Source organism: Canis aureus, chromosome 32 (assembly GCF_053574225.1).
Source record: "Canis aureus isolate CA01 chromosome 32, VMU_Caureus_v.1.0, whole genome shotgun sequence".
Classification (NCBI taxonomy): Eukaryota; Metazoa; Chordata; class Mammalia; order Carnivora; family Canidae; genus Canis; species Canis aureus.
The window spans coordinates 28,884,402-28,904,732 of record NC_135642.1 but is presented as its reverse complement, the minus strand read 5'-3'; the positions used below and the strand labels follow the sequence as shown (position 1 = coordinate 28,904,732).

General features: G+C 43.1%; 1 protein-coding gene and 1 pseudogene across 2 annotated transcripts in view; one reads left to right on the top strand and one right to left on the bottom strand.

Moving 5' to 3' along the window:
* Positions 1-20,331, top strand: part of MYO1E (myosin IE) — a 198,069-nt gene that overhangs the window by 134,457 nt on the left and 43,281 nt on the right. For both annotated transcript variants that reach the window (XM_077881290.1, XM_077881291.1), the window contains 5 exons: positions 339-506; positions 1,673-1,758; positions 3,981-4,062; positions 9,280-9,386; positions 18,137-18,235. In XM_077881290.1, the coding sequence (XP_077737416.1) occupies positions 339-506; positions 1,673-1,758; positions 3,981-4,062; positions 9,280-9,386; positions 18,137-18,235 (542 nt within the window). The remainder of the gene's footprint in view (positions 1-338; positions 507-1,672; positions 1,759-3,980; positions 4,063-9,279; positions 9,387-18,136; positions 18,236-20,331) is intronic.
* On the bottom strand, positions 14,176-15,532 carry LOC144303303 (proteasome subunit alpha type-1 pseudogene; annotated as a pseudogene).

Below are 20,331 nucleotides of genomic sequence, written 5' to 3'. Positions count from 1 at the left end.
TGGTTTTTTAAAAGCAACTTAGTACCAATAGGAGTCAACAGATAGTGATCTGTATATGACTTTGAACAAAACGTCAGGGAGTTAAACAATTATTATTATTATTATTTATTTATTTATTTATTTATTTTTTAAATGGACTTTCCTCCATCAGTAGATCTAAGTGGTAACTCCCATTTGGGATTGTTAATGGCATTCTTGCTCAAAGGGAAAGACTGACTTTCAAGATGTATCTTGAGTCTAGGGAACTATTTTCTGGCTTAAGAAAAGACCCAATAAGCCACCCAACTGGGGCTTTAAACAGTCACTGAATTGGGGCTTTGCTTTCTTGGTCCCGTCAGAACCCTCCTGGGATCATGAGCATTCTGGACGACGTGTGTGCCACGATGCACGCAGTGGGGGAGGGAGCAGATCAGACGCTGCTGCAGAAGCTTCAGATGCAGATTGGGAGTCATGAGCACTTCAACAGCTGGAATCAAGGCTTCATTATTCACCATTATGCTGGGAAGGTATGTTCAGAGAGCAGGGGTCCCACGGGAAAGGAGAAGTTACCCTTTCCAATGCCTACCTTAATGTTTTAAGCCTTTGGGTCGGTGATCTGTTTTCTCATGAGGCAACTGGTGATAATATCCATATAGTTTCATCTGCTTCACTGTATTTTATTCATTCAGCATTCATTCATTCCTTCAACAACATGGGACCTATGAAGTTTTTGCAGAGGCAGTACAAAGGGTAGTATACACTGCTGCATCTTTTAAAATCATGAATCACCCTGGTGTGTATATTAACCTGCTGAAGGAATGGATTTTTGTCTTGCCTCTTGCTGCAATCACAAGCCTGTATCCCTCACCTGCCTGTGCCTGCTGGAAGTATACATAAGGCTTGCTTTGGGGATGTCTGGCTGGCTTAGTCAGTAGAGCATCTGACTCTTGATCTCAGAGTCAGAGTTCAAGCCCCCTGATAGGCATGGAGCCTACTTTAAATAAACAAATTAATTAAAAAATAAGGCTTGCTTCTGATGTTGGTCCTCATAAGATGCATGATTATTGGGTACCTCCGGGACACCAGGCTTTGTCTAGGTGCCAGTAATGCAAAGAGAAGTAAGTTGAGGTCATGCTGCTTGGTGTCTTCTAGTCCTATGGAAATCCACAGGTCTCACCTTTCACCCATCTAATTTCTTATTAACCAGGGTCCCTGAGCATGAGTTTTTGGCTGACATGGTCCAATGATGATGCCATTTGTAGAAAAAATTACAAAACCTCAGATGACATGCCCCATTGCAATGGATAAATGAGCATAAGGAGTTTTATTCTGTTGTAGTGAAAATTTAGGCAAGTAATTAGGTCTATTTCTTAGACACTCCTGTGGATTCACTGGAGAAAAGGGGTATGTGATCATGGTAGCCGAAGTCCTGGTCATAGATCATCTGGGCCATGTAGGCAGCTGAATACCATTCATCAGCATCCATAGACCATCACCACCTAAATTAGCTAACAAGTTAAATAAAACATGCACAGACTTAATTGGATAGTTCATAATGAAATCCCAATTGTACATCTGGAAATATTCACATTCTGGTAAGAATAGCCATGCCAACTTGGATTTTTGTTGTTGTTGTTGTTGTTCAATGAAATACTTACAGGATAAAATTCGATTTCTTTCCATTCTTGGCCAGGTATCCTATGACATGGATGGCTTTTGTGAAAGGAACCGTGATGTGCTTTTTATGGATCTGATTGAGCTTATGCAGAGCAGTGAGCTGTAAGTGCGTTTTGCCTTGTCTGACATGGGCTATAGGTTTGATCAAATTTTTAGTATTTAAAAAAATAACTTGTGGTGTGGCCAGCAGTTTGTTCTTTGAGCTCTCAAGTCTGGGGTATCATTGGACAATTTGGTTTTTCAAAATAATTTTTCTTCTCCAGTCCCTTGTGCCCCTTAACATCTTCTGCCACTAGATTCTGCATGCTGCGTCATGCCTTTCCGAGCCCACAGTTTCATCATTGTTAGCAGTGTTATCAGGGAGAGGCTCCTGGAGTTGGGTTGGGATGGCCATTTCTGGCTATCTAAGAGTGGAATATTCTGGTTCTGGGATATTTTGCCCTGAGAATATTATCCCAAGGACTTTCTATGGTCATTCAATTTTTTTGAATTGCTAATGGCTTAGCAGGATGTGAGATAACTTGTCCCTGAAGCACTTGGGAAATGGCTCAAGAAATTTGGGAGGTGCAACTTAAAAGGGATTGCCTTGGGGATTTATTTGAACTCCCAAGACCCTGTCTAAGCTCTAAGGGTAGAAGCAGTAGGGGCATCCATCCCCCTTGCAATCTGTAGGAGCCCCCAAGACCAGCTCTGCTATGTCCTTTCCTCCCCTCTTCCCTGCAAAAGTTCCCAAGATCCTGGATATAAAGTGTAATTTACATGGTCGGGCCTGTATGTGCCAGGCAAATACAATATTGCACAGTTTTCAAGACTTCACAGTTTTTAGAGCAGCCTCCAAGTAATAGCTGCCCTTTGAGTCTGGTACTCGAGCTGCTATAATAAATATTTAAGGTTAGCTTCCTTAGTTAATAGCCCTAAGTCTGACAATTTTCTAAGAAAACCAAGCATGCTTTTCAGGCTTTGGCCAGAAGTTGTTCTCCATTTCCTTCTCTTCCCCTTCTCCCCATCCTGCCTCTTCTGGCTCTCATCTCCCCATGCTCTACTTCCTGTGCTCATGCCCCCAACTTTGGAGATTTCAAATTTGTTTTCATTTGAGAACACATAAAGTCGATCTGTTCCTCTTAAAAAGTCAGGTAAGACGCAAGTCCTGCCCTGTGGGTTTTTATGATGGTCAGGTGCAGACTTGCTTTCAGATTTTTTTTTAATTTTTATTTTTTACTTATTAAAGTTATTGCCAAGTTTGAGAGCTACTGATGGCTTCCATGTAAATTTCTGTCCTCTAGACATAGTCTATTGTTCATTAAACACATTCGCTGCAAAAATCTATAATTGCATCTGGTCAAGTTAAAAGTAGAATGTGGGGAGACTTCCTAGAAAAATCAAGATGGCCCAAAAGCTATTTAGGAGAAAATTAATTTGAGTGTCAGTCTACTGGTTTACATGGATTACTTTATTCAACCGGTCAGCACATATTTATCGAGCATCCATTGATGGTTGCTGGCATCCACAGTGCCAGGCCGTGTTCCAGACACCAAGGGCACTGAGAGTACTAGGATTTTGTCCCTGCCCTGTGTCTTGGTGAGGCAGGCAGATGAACAAATGCAGCTCAATTGGAGCAACTAATGAAAATATATTTAACAGGCAAAGGATTGGTGAATCACTACTGCTTCACTTAAAATGACTTGTACTCAAAAGCGCAGTTTGTCAAAGTTTTTTTTTGCAGGGGCGAGGGGCACAGTGTCATACTGGCATTGAGTAGGCAAAGCTCACTCATGCTGCAAAATATCCTACAATGTGTAGGGCAGCCTCCTCCTCCCCACCCCCAACAAAGAATTATCCAGCCTTTAATCCCAGTATCAATAGCCAAGATGAAGATGCCCTGCCTTAGATCAAAGCAGAATCAGCATCGGATCTTGACAGACAATTCATACACACACCCAAGCTCCAGTCTGTCCAGATCTTAACTCAGTAAACCTACACCAACCCCGTCCGTGTGTCCTCTTGTCAAGTCATACCTCGGTTCCAGGGCATGGGCAAATTCAAAAGGCAGAGTGTTTGTTTGTTTGTTTGTTTCTCAAAAGGCAGAGTTTTAAAATTTATTTTTCAGGCTTTGACGCTAGGATGCCTAGTTCTTAGAATTCTTCCTCCCTTTCTTTTGTCCACTGCTTATTTCCCGGAGTCATACCTTGATGGCCTGTGCTCTGAGTCCGATGAGGCAAGGTTATGCACTTCTGGTTGGCCCTCCTTTCCATTCCTTACAGAAGCAGACTTTCAGCCCCTGAGGTACCTGCTGATGGCTGACTGTTCTCTTTCTCCTTTTCCAGACCTTTTATCAAGTCTTTATTTCCGGAAAATCTGCAAGCTGACAAGAAAGGGCGCCCAACTACTGCCGGAAGCAAAATAAAGGTTTGTTCTATTTGGGGACGTTTATAGATTCCTCTAAGAGGCAGGGTTTTCTAGGAGTCAAGAACTATACCCTTAGGCCAGGATGAGGTTGGTGAAATGTAACAGAATGGTTATAATCGCTTCTCGGCCTTTTAGCTAAGATCAAGTAAGAATGGTTATAGAAGATGCCCAGAAGTGGGGTTGCTGCTTGAAAAAAGTGACAGGATGCACGCCGAATTTGACTTGGCTGCACTAAAACCCTAAATGGATATTAAGTACCTCATAGCTTCGTAGTCAGCAGATGATAATCAACTACTTTCTAAGAGGAAATGGCTTTAATCAGAATCTGAAAGAATTCACATTTAACTATCAGAGAAAATTTTATGATGGAGCCGGATTTTAGATTTTGATGACCTTTTTCCAGACTGGAACCTAAAACTTCCCAATTATGGAACTTCACCTACCTGAAATTCTACTAGGTCTCATGGGGGCAATTTATGCACCCTCCCTGGATATTGCAGGCCTCTCCTTTCTGCAAATTACAGGCACATCTGGTCCCGTAGCGCCTTCACGCCAGAAGGAGTTCCTGCAGTGTTTTGGGGGAGCCCCTGTGGAGAGTGCACTGTGTTATCTGAACCATTGTGTGATGAAATTCATTGTCCCTAATTACACCCTGAATTTAGAGGTTGTGTCAAACACACTTAATCATGTAATTCTTTGAGTCACCAAACTATTTAAAAAAAAATCATACCAGTTAAATACCACCCTGATTTTATAATCAATAGGATCGTTGAATGATTAACAGTAGGTCCCTGGGGGTCCATCGCCTGTGTTGAAATCCCAGCTGTGGCTTTTGTTAGCTTGTGATTGCCAGCAAATTGCCTAAACTCTCATCGCCTCTTTTCCTATATCTCTAAGGTGGAGATCTTTGCACCTACCTCAAGGGATACTGTGGTCTTGAATTTAGCAATCTACCTAAGGCATGCCGCACACTGCCTGAAACATCATAAACACAAAATGGATCTCGTCTCCTATTATACTCTGCTCTGTTTCCCCCTCCTTGTGTGCCATGCTTACTCATCTCTGCTTCATTCTTAGTGGACTCTTGTTTCTGTGTTTACGTGCCCCCTCCCTGGCTCTATGTATCCAAATCCTGCTCCACCTCCTCACAAGGCTCTCTACAACCCCAGCCATTGGACACCATGGTTGTTGCCGTCTGTTCTTCTGGCTGGCTTTCTTCCCTAAATTTTTCCTGTATGGAAGCCTGCCTCCCCAGCCCCTGCGGGCAAGAACACTGGCTGGAATAAAGGAAACAATAGTCAGAAATTCATAGCAACAAGAAGATTCCAGTCAAGAGCAGCCTTCGGGTTAGGGGAGGAAGTCAGATACAAGCTCAGCTTTGAACTAGAGGGTATACTCCTCTGGGACTAGGGACAGTCATGTTCAAAGTACTAGAGACATTTAGTAGCCCTGGGATGATCCCTGGATTGAGTTCACTGGAGCAGAAAGTTGAAGGCAGAGAGCAGATGCCATTCTCATGAGGCCCCAGATTGTAATGTCTGTGTGAAGCTTCTGACTCATGCCTTTACTTCAAGGTCCTGGATAAGGATTAGCTCTGGGCTGGAAAATCTAGTCACAAGACTGTCACATTCAGATCCAAGGGGCCCAGATCATCAAGGTTCCAATGACTCACTTTCAAGTGGTCTGGATACTCAGTTGAGCCTATTCCCTATAAAGCAGAGGGTGGAGATAGAGGCATTTTTCTCTTCATTAGAAGACTTGACCTCTTTCTTTCCTTCTATATTCTTGTCTACTTGAATGCTCAAAATTGCCACCTTCTGGGTATACTCAAAATATTCAGTATTGTAAGGACTGCAAAGATGGCTATGGTCTGAGGAGGTCAACCTCAAGTCAGCCAGCTTAAGTGGGATTGTAATACTGTCCATGTTCTTACCCCCAGGGGTACCCTCGTTCATGGACTGTGTGACTCATGTCTGTCTGATGCTTTACCTCCACACAGGAATGAAATTCTCCCTGTTTTATAATCCCCTCTAAAACACCTCTTAGAGAGATATAGCCATGGCCAATCTCTTACACCTCTCATATCTGCAGCATTTTGCAGATATTAAATTCATCTCAATGATATCCCTGAAGTATAGACATTTAAAGGGATCTGGAGTTCCTTGGAAAAGAAATTAAATTTATGTTCAAGGTAGTTTTAGCGTTAGGTATTTTATTATATTCTAATTCTTGAAAATTTCAAACTGATCTATAGGATCTAATTAATGAGTATTTATTTGGTGAGAACTATTTTCTCATTTATAAATCATAATATGCTATATTTAATAGCACCTTTTGATGTTGAAGCTTCACTAAGTTCTACATTGTTGTTGCTAGAAGGGACCAGTTTTGCAATTAGAGTTGAAGATTGATGCTGTGGAAATTGCATTGAGCTTAGCGCTGGCCAAGTGGACAGGCCTGTGGCTTCATCTAAGTGAGAGGAGACTGGAGGAATGGATACGTCAGGAAGTGAAAGCATGATCTGGGGACTGTACTTGTTGACTTTTAACATCTTTTCAACCTTTATTTTATTTTTAAGTTTTATTTACTTACTTGAGAGAATGAGTAGGGGAGGCAGAGGAAGAGGGAGAAGCAGACTCCCTGCTGGGCAGTGAGCCCAATGTGGGGCTTGATCCCAGGACCCCAGAATCATGACCTGAACTGAAGGCAGATGCTCATCCGACTGAGGCACCCACATCTTTTCCAACCCTTAAATTAAGATATTAGAGGTCTTATAGTGCAATCCACTTAGTTTACAGATGGGGGAACTGTGAATTTCCAGAGAAATTTAGTGATTTGTCATGTAGCTTACAAACAATAGAGGTAGAACCCAACTTGGACTTGCTAGTAATCTGTGTTGAAGGTAGAATGAGGAGCCTTTACCCTAAGCCTTTTCTTCCTGTCCTGTCCCATCTGCATATTTTACATTATGCTTCTGTTTGGCAAGTGCCTTTGGTAGCCTTCTGTCCTAACTCCTGGACAGTTCTGGTCTAGAGTCCAGATAAATCCAGTTGCTGCTTCCCAGCCACTTCAAGAGACATCTAAAGTTGACCCATAGCTAAATTCAGGATAATTTTGATGGTCAACGCGTATTCCTATTTGCCGAAACAAATTTTCCCACAACCTAAAGGCTTTATCTACTCCTGGCTCACTCTGTTAATTCCTCTTATATCTCACCGAACTATCTCCTGTCTTCCCTAGGAAGGCAGGATAGCCTTGTGGTTAAGGAACAGACTTGGGAGGCAGCACACTTGACCTCAAGCCTCAGTGCTGTGTCACTAATTGTACCATCTTGAGCAATACTTTATTTCTTTATGGTCCCATTTCCTCATCTAAAAAAATAATAATAATACTAGTAGCTATCACTTAGAATGGTGAGGCAGAGGGATGCCTGGGTGGTTCAGTGGTTGAGCATCTGCCTTCAGCGCAGAGAGTGATCTGGGGTCCTGGGATTGACTCCCACATTGAGCTCCCTGTAGGGACCCTGCTTCTCCCTCTGCCCTTGTCTCTGCCTCTCTCTCTCTATGTGTCTCTTATGAATAAATAAATAAATAAAAGCTTAAAAAAAAAAAAGAATGGTGAGGCAGAAATTAGAAGGTTCGTATGTCTAGCCCCCTGGTGCACATTCAGTAAATGTCACCCCATTACTACTTTGAGCTGGAGAAAGCCATGTCAGGTAGCAGGTCACTCAAGTCATCCTTGCCGCTTTGTATGCTCATACTAAGGTGAAAATAAGGTGTCTTCTTATAAGCTTAGGACTGAAGAGTCTGCCAAGTTACTGTTGGAAATTAAGTTTTGATAAAATTAAAATATAAAAAATAAAAATAACAAGTCTGGGAACTTAAAAAGAAGCATCGGTATACGCAGGCCCTGCCCAACCCTGCCTCCTGTGTTGCAAAGATCATCAGATTTGTTCTCAAATACCATCTACATCGACAGAAGAGATGGGAGTCCATTGACTTTTTCACCGTAGGGCTTTGCTTTGACCGTACGACCTCTGCAGCTTTGTCCTTCTAAGCATTGCAAAAAAATGCTATATCCTGCACATCTAAACAGAGAACAGAATTCACCAGTGAACATCTAGCTTTGAATCTACTCGAGTTTTTCTCAAGGGTTTCAGATTTCCCAAACCCATGAAAACAAAAAGCCCTAATTGAGAGAGGGTTGTCTCCTGCAGGCATATCTCTTCTGCTGACTTTGTAATGGTTTTGCTGGCTTTAGAGATCCCTTCTCTCTATTTTCCTTTAGAGGTTTTCTGTCTTTGCACTGACTTGCTCAGAAGGAGAGTTTGTGTGGCCTCACAAGGGCCCTGCTGTGTGGCAGTGGGAATGCCCATGTGGGTCTGCTCCCATTCTCTTTAAAGTTTGAGATGCTCATGATGTGAAAGGCATCAGAAGCAATTCCAGCTTTAGTTATGGCTTTCTCTGTTTGAGCCCAGTTTTCTTTTAGTATCCGGTAGGCAGGTAGTGAGAGATGACTTTCTTAATTGAATATTTTGTGAAGGAGCAGGTGACCTGCCACACTGAAAGCAATCATGTGCTACAGATATTTAAAAGGACATGTTCAGGAAGAAGATGAATGAAGTGGCATGTTAGAAAGATTTGCAAGTTCTGAGATTGTGATGTCTCTCCCACCCTTTATGAATTTCCATCATTTTAATAAGGTGATTCCTCATTGGTTAGATTGCCCGGAGAGTACAGGGGCCTTTGATGCTTTAGCCTTACAAATAATTTCTCCTCGCTGCCCCACCCTCGCACCACAAAAAGTTTATGAGAACAATGTGTTTGCAAAGGCCCTCAATCAGTATAAACTTAATTAGTTAATAACTGGCATGCTTCCTTGTTTCTCATGAAAAGAATTGTATGGGAAGATTTACTGGTTTTGTTGTTTTGGTTTGTTGGGGGTTTGTGTGTTTTATTTTATTAACTATACTGAAAAGACCTGGTTGTTTCCAAAAATCGAATTTCAAACTCATTGGTAGGTGTTAAAATCATCATAAAAGTCAGTCGAGCCTTACAAAAGTATACTAGGCCAGAGGCAAGCTTAATGAGCAAGTTGTCACGAAGATTAATTTCTAGCTGTATATTTCCACACTAGAGTTTCACAGTTCCCCTTTGAAAGTCGGTGTGCTTGGGAGAAAGCTCCATGTGTCCATCTGATGTTATTCTTCCTTTCTAGAAACAAGCCAATGACCTTGTGAGCACCCTGATGAAATGCACACCTCACTACATTCGCTGCATTAAACCAAACGAAACCAAGAAGCCCAGAGACTGGGAAGAAAGCAGGTATGGTCAGGTTGGCCGATGGGGAGGTTGAAGCCAGCTGAGGTGGGCCCTGGTACACGTTCCCTCTGCTTGCGATGGGCTACCCTATGCCAAGGACAGACAGTTGAAATTGTTTTCAGATGTGTTTCACATCCTTGTGTCTTAACTTTTTCATGATGAATGAGGCCTTTTTTTTTTTTTCCCCTCCTTGTCTTTTCCTAAAATGTTAGCAGTTCCATTCAATTCAGAATTAGCAATTTATAATGTTGATCTTGGCTAGTCTAGGGACAGATTTGGGGGGGAACCTTAATACTGCAGAATCAGGGTGGTTTTAAAATTAGTTTGGGGCAGCCCCGGTGGCGCAGTGGTTTGGCACCGCCTGCAGCCTGGGGTGTGATCCTGGAGACCCGGATCGAGTCCCACGTCGGGCTCCCTGCATGGAGCCTGCTTCTCCCTCTGCCTGTGTCTCTGCCTCTCTCTCTGTGTCTATGAATGAATAAATAAAATCTTTAAAAAAAAATAGTCTTTAAAAAATAAAATAAAATAAAATAAAATTAGTTTGATATATAACAATACTAATACTAATACTAATAATAATAAAATAAAATTAGTTTGAGCTCCTGTGTAGACATTCTTAGTACACTTAGCTCCTCATTGGTACCCACAGGATGTGGCGTAGCATACTCAGCTCGGGGTTAAGAGTGAAGGTCTAAAGAGCTGGATAAAAAGCAATCTGTCCTTTATGGTGGCTCTTAGGGATACTGGGGGCATGCTCTAGGTTCAGTACGTGCCCATGGGGGCTGTGTTTATGAGCAGAGTGATGACTTCCTTTGGGAGGGAACAAGGCACCGGGAGACATGTGGCATGTGGGGTTCAGCAAATCCCTCTTGTTTCTGACTCCAGAAAAATCCTGTGTCACTATTCCTCCTACACTGGCATTTAGGGGCATGGCCTCTGCAGGATGGAATGGGGTGTTGAGTAGGAAAATGTTAAGGATGGCAAGAGAATATAATTTTATCTAACTAGGGGTCCAGATGTACATTCCTAAGAGGCCTGACCCCACCGTCCATGGGCACACAGGAAACAGGGCTGAGGCAAGGCGTTAGGGTGATTGGACCAGAAGGAGGAGCCCACCATTGCCACCAGACAGTCGGATCCCTGGACAGGAGCATATAAAACTACTATCTTTTTTCTTTTCTCTCTTGGAGAAAAGTAGATAGACTTAGGTAACGGCGCCTGGGTGGCTCAGTTGGTTAAGTAAACAAATGCCTTCAGCTCAAGTCATGATCTCAGGGTTCTGGGATGGGGCCCTACATTGGGCTCCATGCTCAGTGGGGAGTCTGCTTCTCCCTTTCCTTCTGCCTGTTGCTCCCCCTGCTTGTGCTCTCTTTCTCTCGCTAACTCTCAAATAAATAAATTTTTTTTTTAAAGATAGACGTAGGTATCAAGCAACTTACCAAGGTTAAGCTCCATAATGGCCAGACCAGAAGGGAAAGCCGTGGCTGCCAGTCACCCCCCTGCCCCTACCCAAGAGACATGTATAGGTCCATTCCATCCTGCCAGCAAGATCCTTCCTAACCATGGTGGGCAGATGAGACTTGATCGGTTACCAGAGGTAAAAGATGAGTGGTGAGAAAAGTGCCCAGGTGCCAGCATTCACTGTCTGCCAGTCCTTGTTTGTGTTTTCCTACGTCATGTGCAGCCTAAGTCTGTTTCTCACCCTGTGATGCTGTGGGATGCAGCACCTTTCCGTTTTGTCAGTCTACAACATTCAGAGTAATCTCATCCATAGATACATGCTCCTCAAACGTCGTTTCCGTTCAATGGTTGACCGTGACTCCCCTTAAACATTCTTGGGTAATGATACCAAGGCTCCAATGAGGGACCCACTCCCCCTAGCTGTTCAGTCCAGCTTGGGATGTCTCTTGTATTATTAGCAGGCTCTATAGTCTTTCTCTTAATTGGTTTGACCCTAATCCAACATCTCTAATTTGCCCTAAGAATTTTCCTCAGGACTTTTCTGTTTGACAGCTCTTATGTTAGTTCCTGGCAGTCATCACGTTTCCCTGCTATCTTTTCTCCCACTGCAGGTTCTCTGAAGGAACTGGATGTGGAATCTGATCATTCCCCTGGATGTCCTTAATTTGCCTTCTGCTTTTCTTTTTCTTTCTTTCTTTTTTTTTTATAAAGAATTGTTTACTTATTTTGGAGAGAGAGCGAGCACAAGCAGAAAGGGGGTGCAGAGGAAGAGGGAGAGGCAGAGAAGCAGATTCCCTGCTGAGCACAAAGACTGATGTGGGGCTTGATCCCAGGATCCTGAGATCATGACCTGAGCTGAAATCAAGAGTTCAGCACTTAACTGACTGAGCCACCCAGGAGCTCCCACCTTCTGCTTTTCTGAAATGGGTCACTCAGAATTTCTTCTTTGAGACTGAGAGAATACCAGCATTATCACCTCTTTCCACCTGAAGATAGAAATGTCTATTTATTTATGTATGTATTTTTTTGCCTTCCTACACTAGTTCTCAAGCTTGTGGATGCACTAGAGTATCCCTTAGAGGGCTTGTTAAAACTGATTCAGTGGGTCTGTGTGGGGCCCAGGAATGTGCATTTTTAAAAGATTTATTTACTGGAGAGAGAGTGAGTGGGACGAGGGGCAGAGGGACAAGCAAACTCCCCGCTGAGTGTGGAACCCAAGGCAGGGCTCAATTGCAGGACTCTGAGATCGTGACCTGAGCCGAAACCAAGCTTCAGACACTTAGCTGACTGAGCCACCCACGTGTGCTAGGAATGTGCATTTTTAAGAAACTCCTAGGCGATGCTAGTGCTGATGGTCTGGGCCTCATACTTTGAGAACAGCTGATCTAGAGCAAAGGGCTGGCCTGGGACTTGGAAGAACTGTATTGCGGTGCCGGCCTGGCAGTAAGTGGTTTGAGTGAGACACTTCATCTCCTCTGTCCTCAATTTCATCCTCATTAAACTAAGAGGCTCAATTCAGAATGGGATCTCCTTCAGGCTGATAGAATGTCTCTCCCAGACCTGGGTGAGCTGTCAGCCTGCCATGCGTGTCTCCATGTCACTCCCACACCCACAGGTCCACAGGCATGCACACCACATTACATCTCCTGCTCATATACACACACGGTGGAAGGGTGGTGAGATAGGCAACCTCAGAAACAGATTACAGCATCTTGGAAGCAGAGGTAGTGCTACAAGGCTTTAGCTCACCCTTCCCCTTACTTCCAATCCCATCGGGCTTCCCTTCCCCGGCCCTTTCCAATAAACGTCCTCTTAAATGAGAACATCTCTCTCCCCCTACAAATGCAATGCCTCCTCAGCACTCTCTCCCTTACCCTGTATAGATTGCTCTGCTCAAAGTCCCTCTAAGACAGAAATTTGTCAATAGCTACTGGTCAAACACTTCCCAGCCCTGAGGCTACCTTCTCATAAAATCCAAGCTGATTCATTGAAATATCAAAAACTGGAGAAATTAAGACAGGGATACATTTATTCAGTAAATCCCCATAGAATCCCCCCCCCCCCCCAGTGGTGTTTTCCTTTTTTAAAAAAATTATACTAACTTATTTGAATTGCAGTAAGGAACTTCATACTGGACATTCGTGTAAACAGGTGTTAAGAAGTCTAAGGTATTTGTTGGTCAAGTGTGGATTTATAGTCCGCAGAGGATTGCTTCCTGGGATGCGCCCCTCCCCCCACCCTGGGTCAGGTTTATTGTGTGACAGATGGTTTCACTTCTTCTGCGTGTGGAGAGTTAGGGGCTGTGAAAGGGCACTGTGCTTCATTGGCAGGGATTACACGGTCAATTGAAGTTCTCGGTGGACGGGGTTACTCATTCCACAAGTTTATGGGGTGTGGTTTATTTTTCTTTTCCTGTTGAAAATGTGTTTTTGTTTGGCTCTGGCAAAGCTGCCTGCCCTGGGTTCTGAATTGCTGCTCTAGCAGAGTTCTCAGGCCTTGACCTACTTGCACTAATGGCCCAGAAAAGTCTTGAAGAAGACTTGGCCCGAGGGAAGAAAGGGCACAACTGAGGGACCCACTGGGCATTACTAGTGGGGCTGATGTTTACTGAGTAGGGGACACCACTCCAAGGATAAGCAAAAATCAACTTGGATCTTTTGATTACATAAAATGCTAAACAGCACATAATTTGCTAAACCAATCGTCCTGTAGAAGAAAATTTCTGTAAGAAAATTTCCTGGTTATGGAAGTTAATAGTGAATGAAAGTGTTTTAACGTGATGATGTTCTTTCCTGTGGGGTTTATGGAAATGGAGCGGCGTTTCTACTTGAATCAGTAGGTGATGCATTCCCTGCCTCAAAAGCTGGGGATAACACCAGTATTTATGAAAAATTCTTAAAATGAGCAAACAACCTGCGGTGCATGGGTGGCTCAGTTGGTTAAGTTCCCAACCCTTGGTTTCAGCACTGGGCCTGGGATGGAGCCCACATCAGGCTCTGTGCTCAGCAGGGAGTCTGCTTAAGATTCTATCCCTCTCCCTCTGCCCCCTCCCGCTGCTCGTGTGCTTTCTCTCTCTCTCTGTCTCTCTCCCTATCTCTCAAGTAAATAAATAATATCTTTTTAAAAAATGACCAAAAACATCTACTTGACACCCTCATGTGTATTTTCCTTAGTAGAGAGAAGGCCAGTGGTGAGTTTTGGATTTGGAGGATAGGAGAAAGGAAAATTATTTTCCTAAATCCCAACTTCTACTCCTTTAGTTAACCAGATATGTGTCATGAATCAAGTGTGGATGTTGAGTATTATTTTCTTTTTTTTTTTTCCACAAGCAGGTGAAACAGTTTTATTTCAGTTGTCTTTAAAATCACAAAGACACTATGTTCTTCATATAAAAACATTAGTACAGATAACTCTACTGTCTAGAAAATGATTATATAGACCCTCTCAAAGAAAAATGCACACCATTATATGGTTCAGGCAAGTTACTTGGGAAAAACACATCTGGACTGATTCCTAAAACATATCATAAGACTACACTGCGTCTTTTGGTTCCAAGTATAGATTATTGTCATCAGTAAGGGTTCCTGCATTTGATAATACACATATAGACTGGTTTGTGACTTAATGCTCCCCATTGGGTCATCAGCCTTTTCTGGTTCATCAGCAGGTTGAGCAGGCTGTGCCTTTCTCTGTGGTCTTTCTTCAAGACTTTCCAGGAATGGAGATACATCATCATCATCATAAATCGCAAACTCCAAGTCTTTACCAACAATTCCAATGGAAACATTCTTTGTAGTTAGGTCCTGTTCTGTAGGAAGTGTTTCTCGTAAGGCACACAGACCATATTTAACCAGTTCATTCAAATTGTACTCCATAAACCCAGACATCTGTCTCTCCAAGTAAGTACGAGCTGATTGAGAATGGGCTCCAATGGACATGGTTCTACAGTCAAAATAGTTGGCAGATGGACAGGTTTGGAAAATGTGAGGGCCCATATCATTGTGGCCAGCAGTACACAGTCCAACACCATATGGTCTCCGGCCATATCGTTGTTTTGGTATCTGAGTCTTGCTTCCAATTAGAGATACAAGACGAGACACAGGAAGAGGTCTGTCAAATACAAATCTGGAATCCAAACACTCCTGGCGCATAAAATTACATAACAGTCTAGCATCAGCAGTATGTCCCGCAATTGAGATACCAATATGGTTATGGAGAATTTTCTTCCGATGAGCTGAAGCTCTGACTGCTCTCTTCAATGCAACCAACACTGCATGGATTTTTGATTTCAGACCAACTGTGGCTGAACCTTGTTTGACAGCTTCCATTGCATATTCAGTTTGATGAATCCTGCCCTGAGGGCTCCAAACAGTGACATCATTGTCATAGTGGTTGCAAAACATGGTTCCGGCTTGGGTCTGGCTGTGGCCTCTTGCAGAGGTGCAGAATCAGGAGCGCGGCCAAAACTCCCGATGCATGCCATCCAAGCGCTCCGAGGATTACTTTCTATAAAGGTTTTTTTTTTAAAGTTATTATCTCCAAGGAGTTGACATTTCTGGATACTGGTTCAAGTTAAGACCATCTGACTTGAGACTTTTCTTGTACGCCCCTCCCTGTGTAACGTCATCCTTCCCAGGGCAGTCCACCAGTCCTTCCCAGTCTGATGGGTCCTCCAAAGCCCTCTCCACCTGCAGTGCCTCACCCCTTCTTCCAGCTCAGTGTTCCACCTGCTTCTCTCCCACTGCCCCGGAGCCACAGCTTTTCCCACCTTTGTGCCTTCCGCTGCCACTGCGCCCCTGCCCGTCCCTCCCCTGTACCTGGCAAATTCAACTCCTTCCAGGCCCAGGCATGTGTCACCATCTGAAATTCCCCTCACTGTGAAAAATCCATTTCTTTCTCTAGTTTCCTGTCCTGGTTTACTTACTGTGCCTGTGAATATAGTACCACTAACGGCAGCTTTATGTCATGCATGCCAGGAGCCCGCTCAGTGCTTTACGTGCAATGTACCCAGCTAGGAAGAAAGAACTAACGTCATTGCCCTCCCTTTCCACTTCTGGAAAGTGGCAGAGCCAGGCCCATACCAGAAACCCAACCCCAGATCCTGGCTGTGAACCACTAGACCTGCAAGGTCTTCGGCGGGAGCCATACCGTCCTTTCCTGCTGCCCAAGCACCTTGCACAGCGTGGTGCGCAATGGCCCGTAGCAGGTGTCAGCGCGTGCAGTGTGGTGTTGGAAGTGTGGCTTTCCAAGAGCCTGGCTGGAGAGACAGGCGTCAGGCAACTAAATGACGTTGGAAGGAGGCTGCTAGTTAGCTCTCCTGGGCAGCAGGTCACGAGGGGAGCCCCCAGTGCAGTGGACCCACAGTGTACCCCGTGGGGAGAAGGCCAGCTGCCTCCCTGCCACAGCACAGTTCTGACATTATGTCATCACAAGAGAGAAGAAGTGTACTTTTTATTTCTCATTTCCCTCAAATACTGTGTTTCCAAGCGTCCGTATTCAACCATCCTGCATAATGTAAGCAAAGACCCCATTGACCCCCCCAGGGGACAGTCGGAGGCCAGTGCCCAGGATCTGCCTCTCGGCTTTCCCAACACTTTGCTTCTCAGGAAGGGCTGAGGCATTTTCGCAGTTCACGTGTCTGTGCCACCCCAGACCTACCAGGCCTCCTAAACTAGACTCCCCAAGGGACAGGAGCCAGAGGCATTTTCTCTGTTAATAAAATCCTATGTGAGAACACAAGCTAGTAGGACCAGCATCCATTTTCCAAAACCTACTGACAGTTGTTTACCGTCATAAAAACCAACCCAAACTGGGGCACCTGGGTGGCTGAGTCAGCTAAGCATCTGCCTTTGGCTCAGGTCATGACCCCAGCATCCCATCCTCAAGCCCCTGGGATGGCTCCCTACTCAGCAGGAACCCTGCTTCTTCCTCACATCCCCAGCTCTGCTCCTTCTCACTATCTCTGTTGTTGTCTCGGTCTCTTTCTCAAATAAGTAAAATCTTAAAAAACAATAATAAAACCAAAACTATAATTTAGGTATGCTATTAAGGCATTTCATTTTTTTTAAGACTTTACTATTTATTCCTGAGAAAGACAAAGAGGCAGAGACACAGGCAGAGGGAGAAGCAGGCTCCCCGTGGGGAGCCCGATGTGGGACTCGATCCCAGGACCCCGGGATCATGCCCTGAGCCACAGGCTGACACTCAACCACTGAGCAACCCGGGTGCTCCTATTAGAACATTTTAAATTTAGGTATTGAAATTAATCATTTTATATGCCCTTTTTTATGCTGTATTTGAAAAGCTTAGTTGTGTAATCTCCTTAGGTCTAGAGTCGCTATTAAATTAAGGTTGAGTACAAAAATAGCTGTAGTGTAATTCCAAGGTTAAAAGTTCTTTCCGGAAAAAAAAAAAAAAAAAAGTTCTTTCCGGGATCCCTGGGTGGCGCAGCGGTTTGGCGCCTGCCTTTGGCCCAGGGCGCAATCCTGGAGACCCGGGATCGAATCCCACGTCGGGCTCCCTGCATGGAGCCTGCTTCTGCCTGTGTCTCTGCCTCTCTCTCTCTCTCTCTGTGACTATCATAAATAAATAAAAATTAAAAAAAAATAAAAGTTCTTTCCTTTAGTCTTTTAAAAAACTGATACTTTTGTTCATAATCTCAATGATGGGCCTATGGCTTTCTGTTTTACTATTTTTTTTGTTTGTTTTTGTTTTGTTTTTGTTTGTTGGTTTTACTATTTTTTTAGATAGATATATAAAGTCTTCTGTAATTGCTGGATTCCACAACAAAATATTTTTTTAATTAATATTATATAACCCGAGGGTCAGCTCAGACTCTGAACACTCTATAGTTTATTTGTTCTTTAGACAGGGAGGAGGGAAGGGCAGAGGGAGAGGGAGAGAATATCAAGTGCCAGGCTCCACACCCAGCAAGGAGCCCCATACAGGGCTTAATCTCACAACCCTGAGATCATGACCCAAGCCAAAATCAAGAGCCAGATGCTTAACCAAGACTGAGGCACCCAGGCGCCCCTATAGTCTTTATAAATGTGTGTGTGTGTGTGTGTGTGTAAATTCAACTGAGTACATTTAAAGATTGGATTGGCTTTATTCAGTGATTCATGAATTGGGCAGCATCCCACCTAGTCTATTTGCATAAGATGACACTCCTAAAATATAGTCTTCTTAATGTGTCCTACTGCTTACAACCGGGGGTTTGAGGAGATAGTGGCTAAGAGAACAAGGCACAGGAAGTATCCAATAATATCCTGGCTCTATTTTCTCATTTATAGGGTGAAGCATCAAGTAGAGTACCTGGGTCTGAAAGAAAACATCCGAGTGAGAAGAGCTGGTTACGCTTATCGGCGCATTTTCCAAAAATTCCTGCAGAGGTAAGAAACTGGTGACTCTGGACTCTTTTTTGGCTTTAAAAGGGTTTATTGACATATACCTCACTTACCGTAGCATTCATTCCTTTCAAGTATACAATTCATCGGCTTTTCATATATTCATAGAGTTGTGCATCCATCACCACAGCTAGTTTGAGAACATTTTCATCACGCCGAAAGGAAACCCCACCTCCCTAGTCACCAAACCCCAATTCTTCCCCCGCCTTCCTCCCTAGGACACTTCTTTCTGTTTCTATAGAAAGAATTTCAAAATATTGCCTTATTCTGGGCATTGCGTAGAAATAGAATCACATGATATGTGTCCTTTGTGTCTGGTTTCTTTCAGTTAGCATAATGTTTTTATGGGTCATCCAGGCTGTAGTGTGTGTATCCGCACTTCATTCCTAATCCTTCCTGGTACTACGTATTTGCACTGACACTGCAATGTATTACATTTTACTTGTTCGTCCATCAGCTGGCTGATAGGCATCAGTTGTTTCCACTTTTTGGCTATTTTGAATAACAAAGAATGCTGCTGTCAACATTCACATACACATTTTTGTATAGGCATAGTTTTTATTTCTCTTGGGTGCTTACCTAAAAATAGAATTACTGGGTCTGATGGTTACTGTTTAGCCTTTTTGATGAATTGCAAGATTGGTTTCCAGAGTGACTCTACCATTTTATGCCCCTACCAGCAGCATTTGAAGGTTCCAGTATATCTGTGTCCTTGCCAACACTTGCTAGTATCTGACTTTGATTACACCCATCCTAGTGGGAGTGAAGTGGTATTTTGTGGTTTTGATTTCATTTCTCTAATGGGAAATGATGTTAAGCATATTTCATGAGCTTATTGACCATTAGAGAAATGTCTGTTCAGCTCCTTTCCCCATTTTTAAATCGAGCTATTTTTCCTTTTTTATTAAGTTGTAACAGAATTCTTTTTACCCTTGTTTATTGTAGAATAAGTCAGTAGCCACAGTATTTGGTCTGCTTAGTATAACACATAAGTTCAGGAAATCATGGTAATTGTGACACAGGAAGGTTTAACTGACCAAATTAATAGTATGAAGATGATTTAAGGAAAATATTTAGCCTACTTAAGAAAATAAGCTTAAAATATTTTACCTCAAAATTTTTGTATAGCCCATGTATAAACTTAAACTGATTTTCACATTTCCATTAAAGTATATTTGGCAAGACCTGTACTTAAATTTCTCTTATTTTGTCTTTTTGAAAAGGATAAAATTTAATCCTTCAAATAGTACAGTTTTCACTTCTTTTAACAATTCTAAGTTAATAGGGTCCCACTATATTTTCTATGTCTATTTACTTTCCATCAAGAGAGAAGGAAGACATATTTAGCATATTAATCAGATAATAATTATGTCTTTCTGCTATAGATATAGGAATAGGATGTAAGAGTTTTTTTTAATTCAAATTTCATATAACAAAGAGGTAGCAGGCTGAAGAAGAGCTTCATTATGGTTTTTGAAATACAGTAATTCTAATGAACTAGTGTTTCCTTTAAGACTGTTCTTATTTCTTGTGTCCTGAGATTGGAATGGCCAGCCTACCAGTTACCAGTGTGGGTTGTCATATGTGGAAGGTCACTGATGTGGAAGGTCCAGAGAGGCTTAACAAATGAGTGGATCATTCTATACAATAAAGCCCCATGGACTCTGTCTCCACACAGTCAAGATCCCTGATAATTTGGAAGACAGTCTAGATTAGGTATAAAGTCTACTCTCATGGCTCTCTGAATTGATTAAAGGGGCCACTCCATGTATAGTGGAAGCAGAACTGTACCGAAAGAGGTAGTTAGGAAGTTGAGAAAATAAATCTGTCAAGTTCTTGCATGACTATAGCAGCAAACATTTGCTGATGAACAACCGAGATGTTAATTATGAAAGACTTCACTCTCCTTTAAACAGATCGATAACACGAGCTAGAATGGGACTTCTCAACCTCAGCTATTGACATTTGGGGCCGGATGAGTCTTTGTCGCGGGGCCATCTTGTGCATGGTGGGATGCTTAGCAGTCTCCTTGGCCTCTACCTACAAGCCTCTATCCCTCCTGAGTCATGACAACCAAAAGT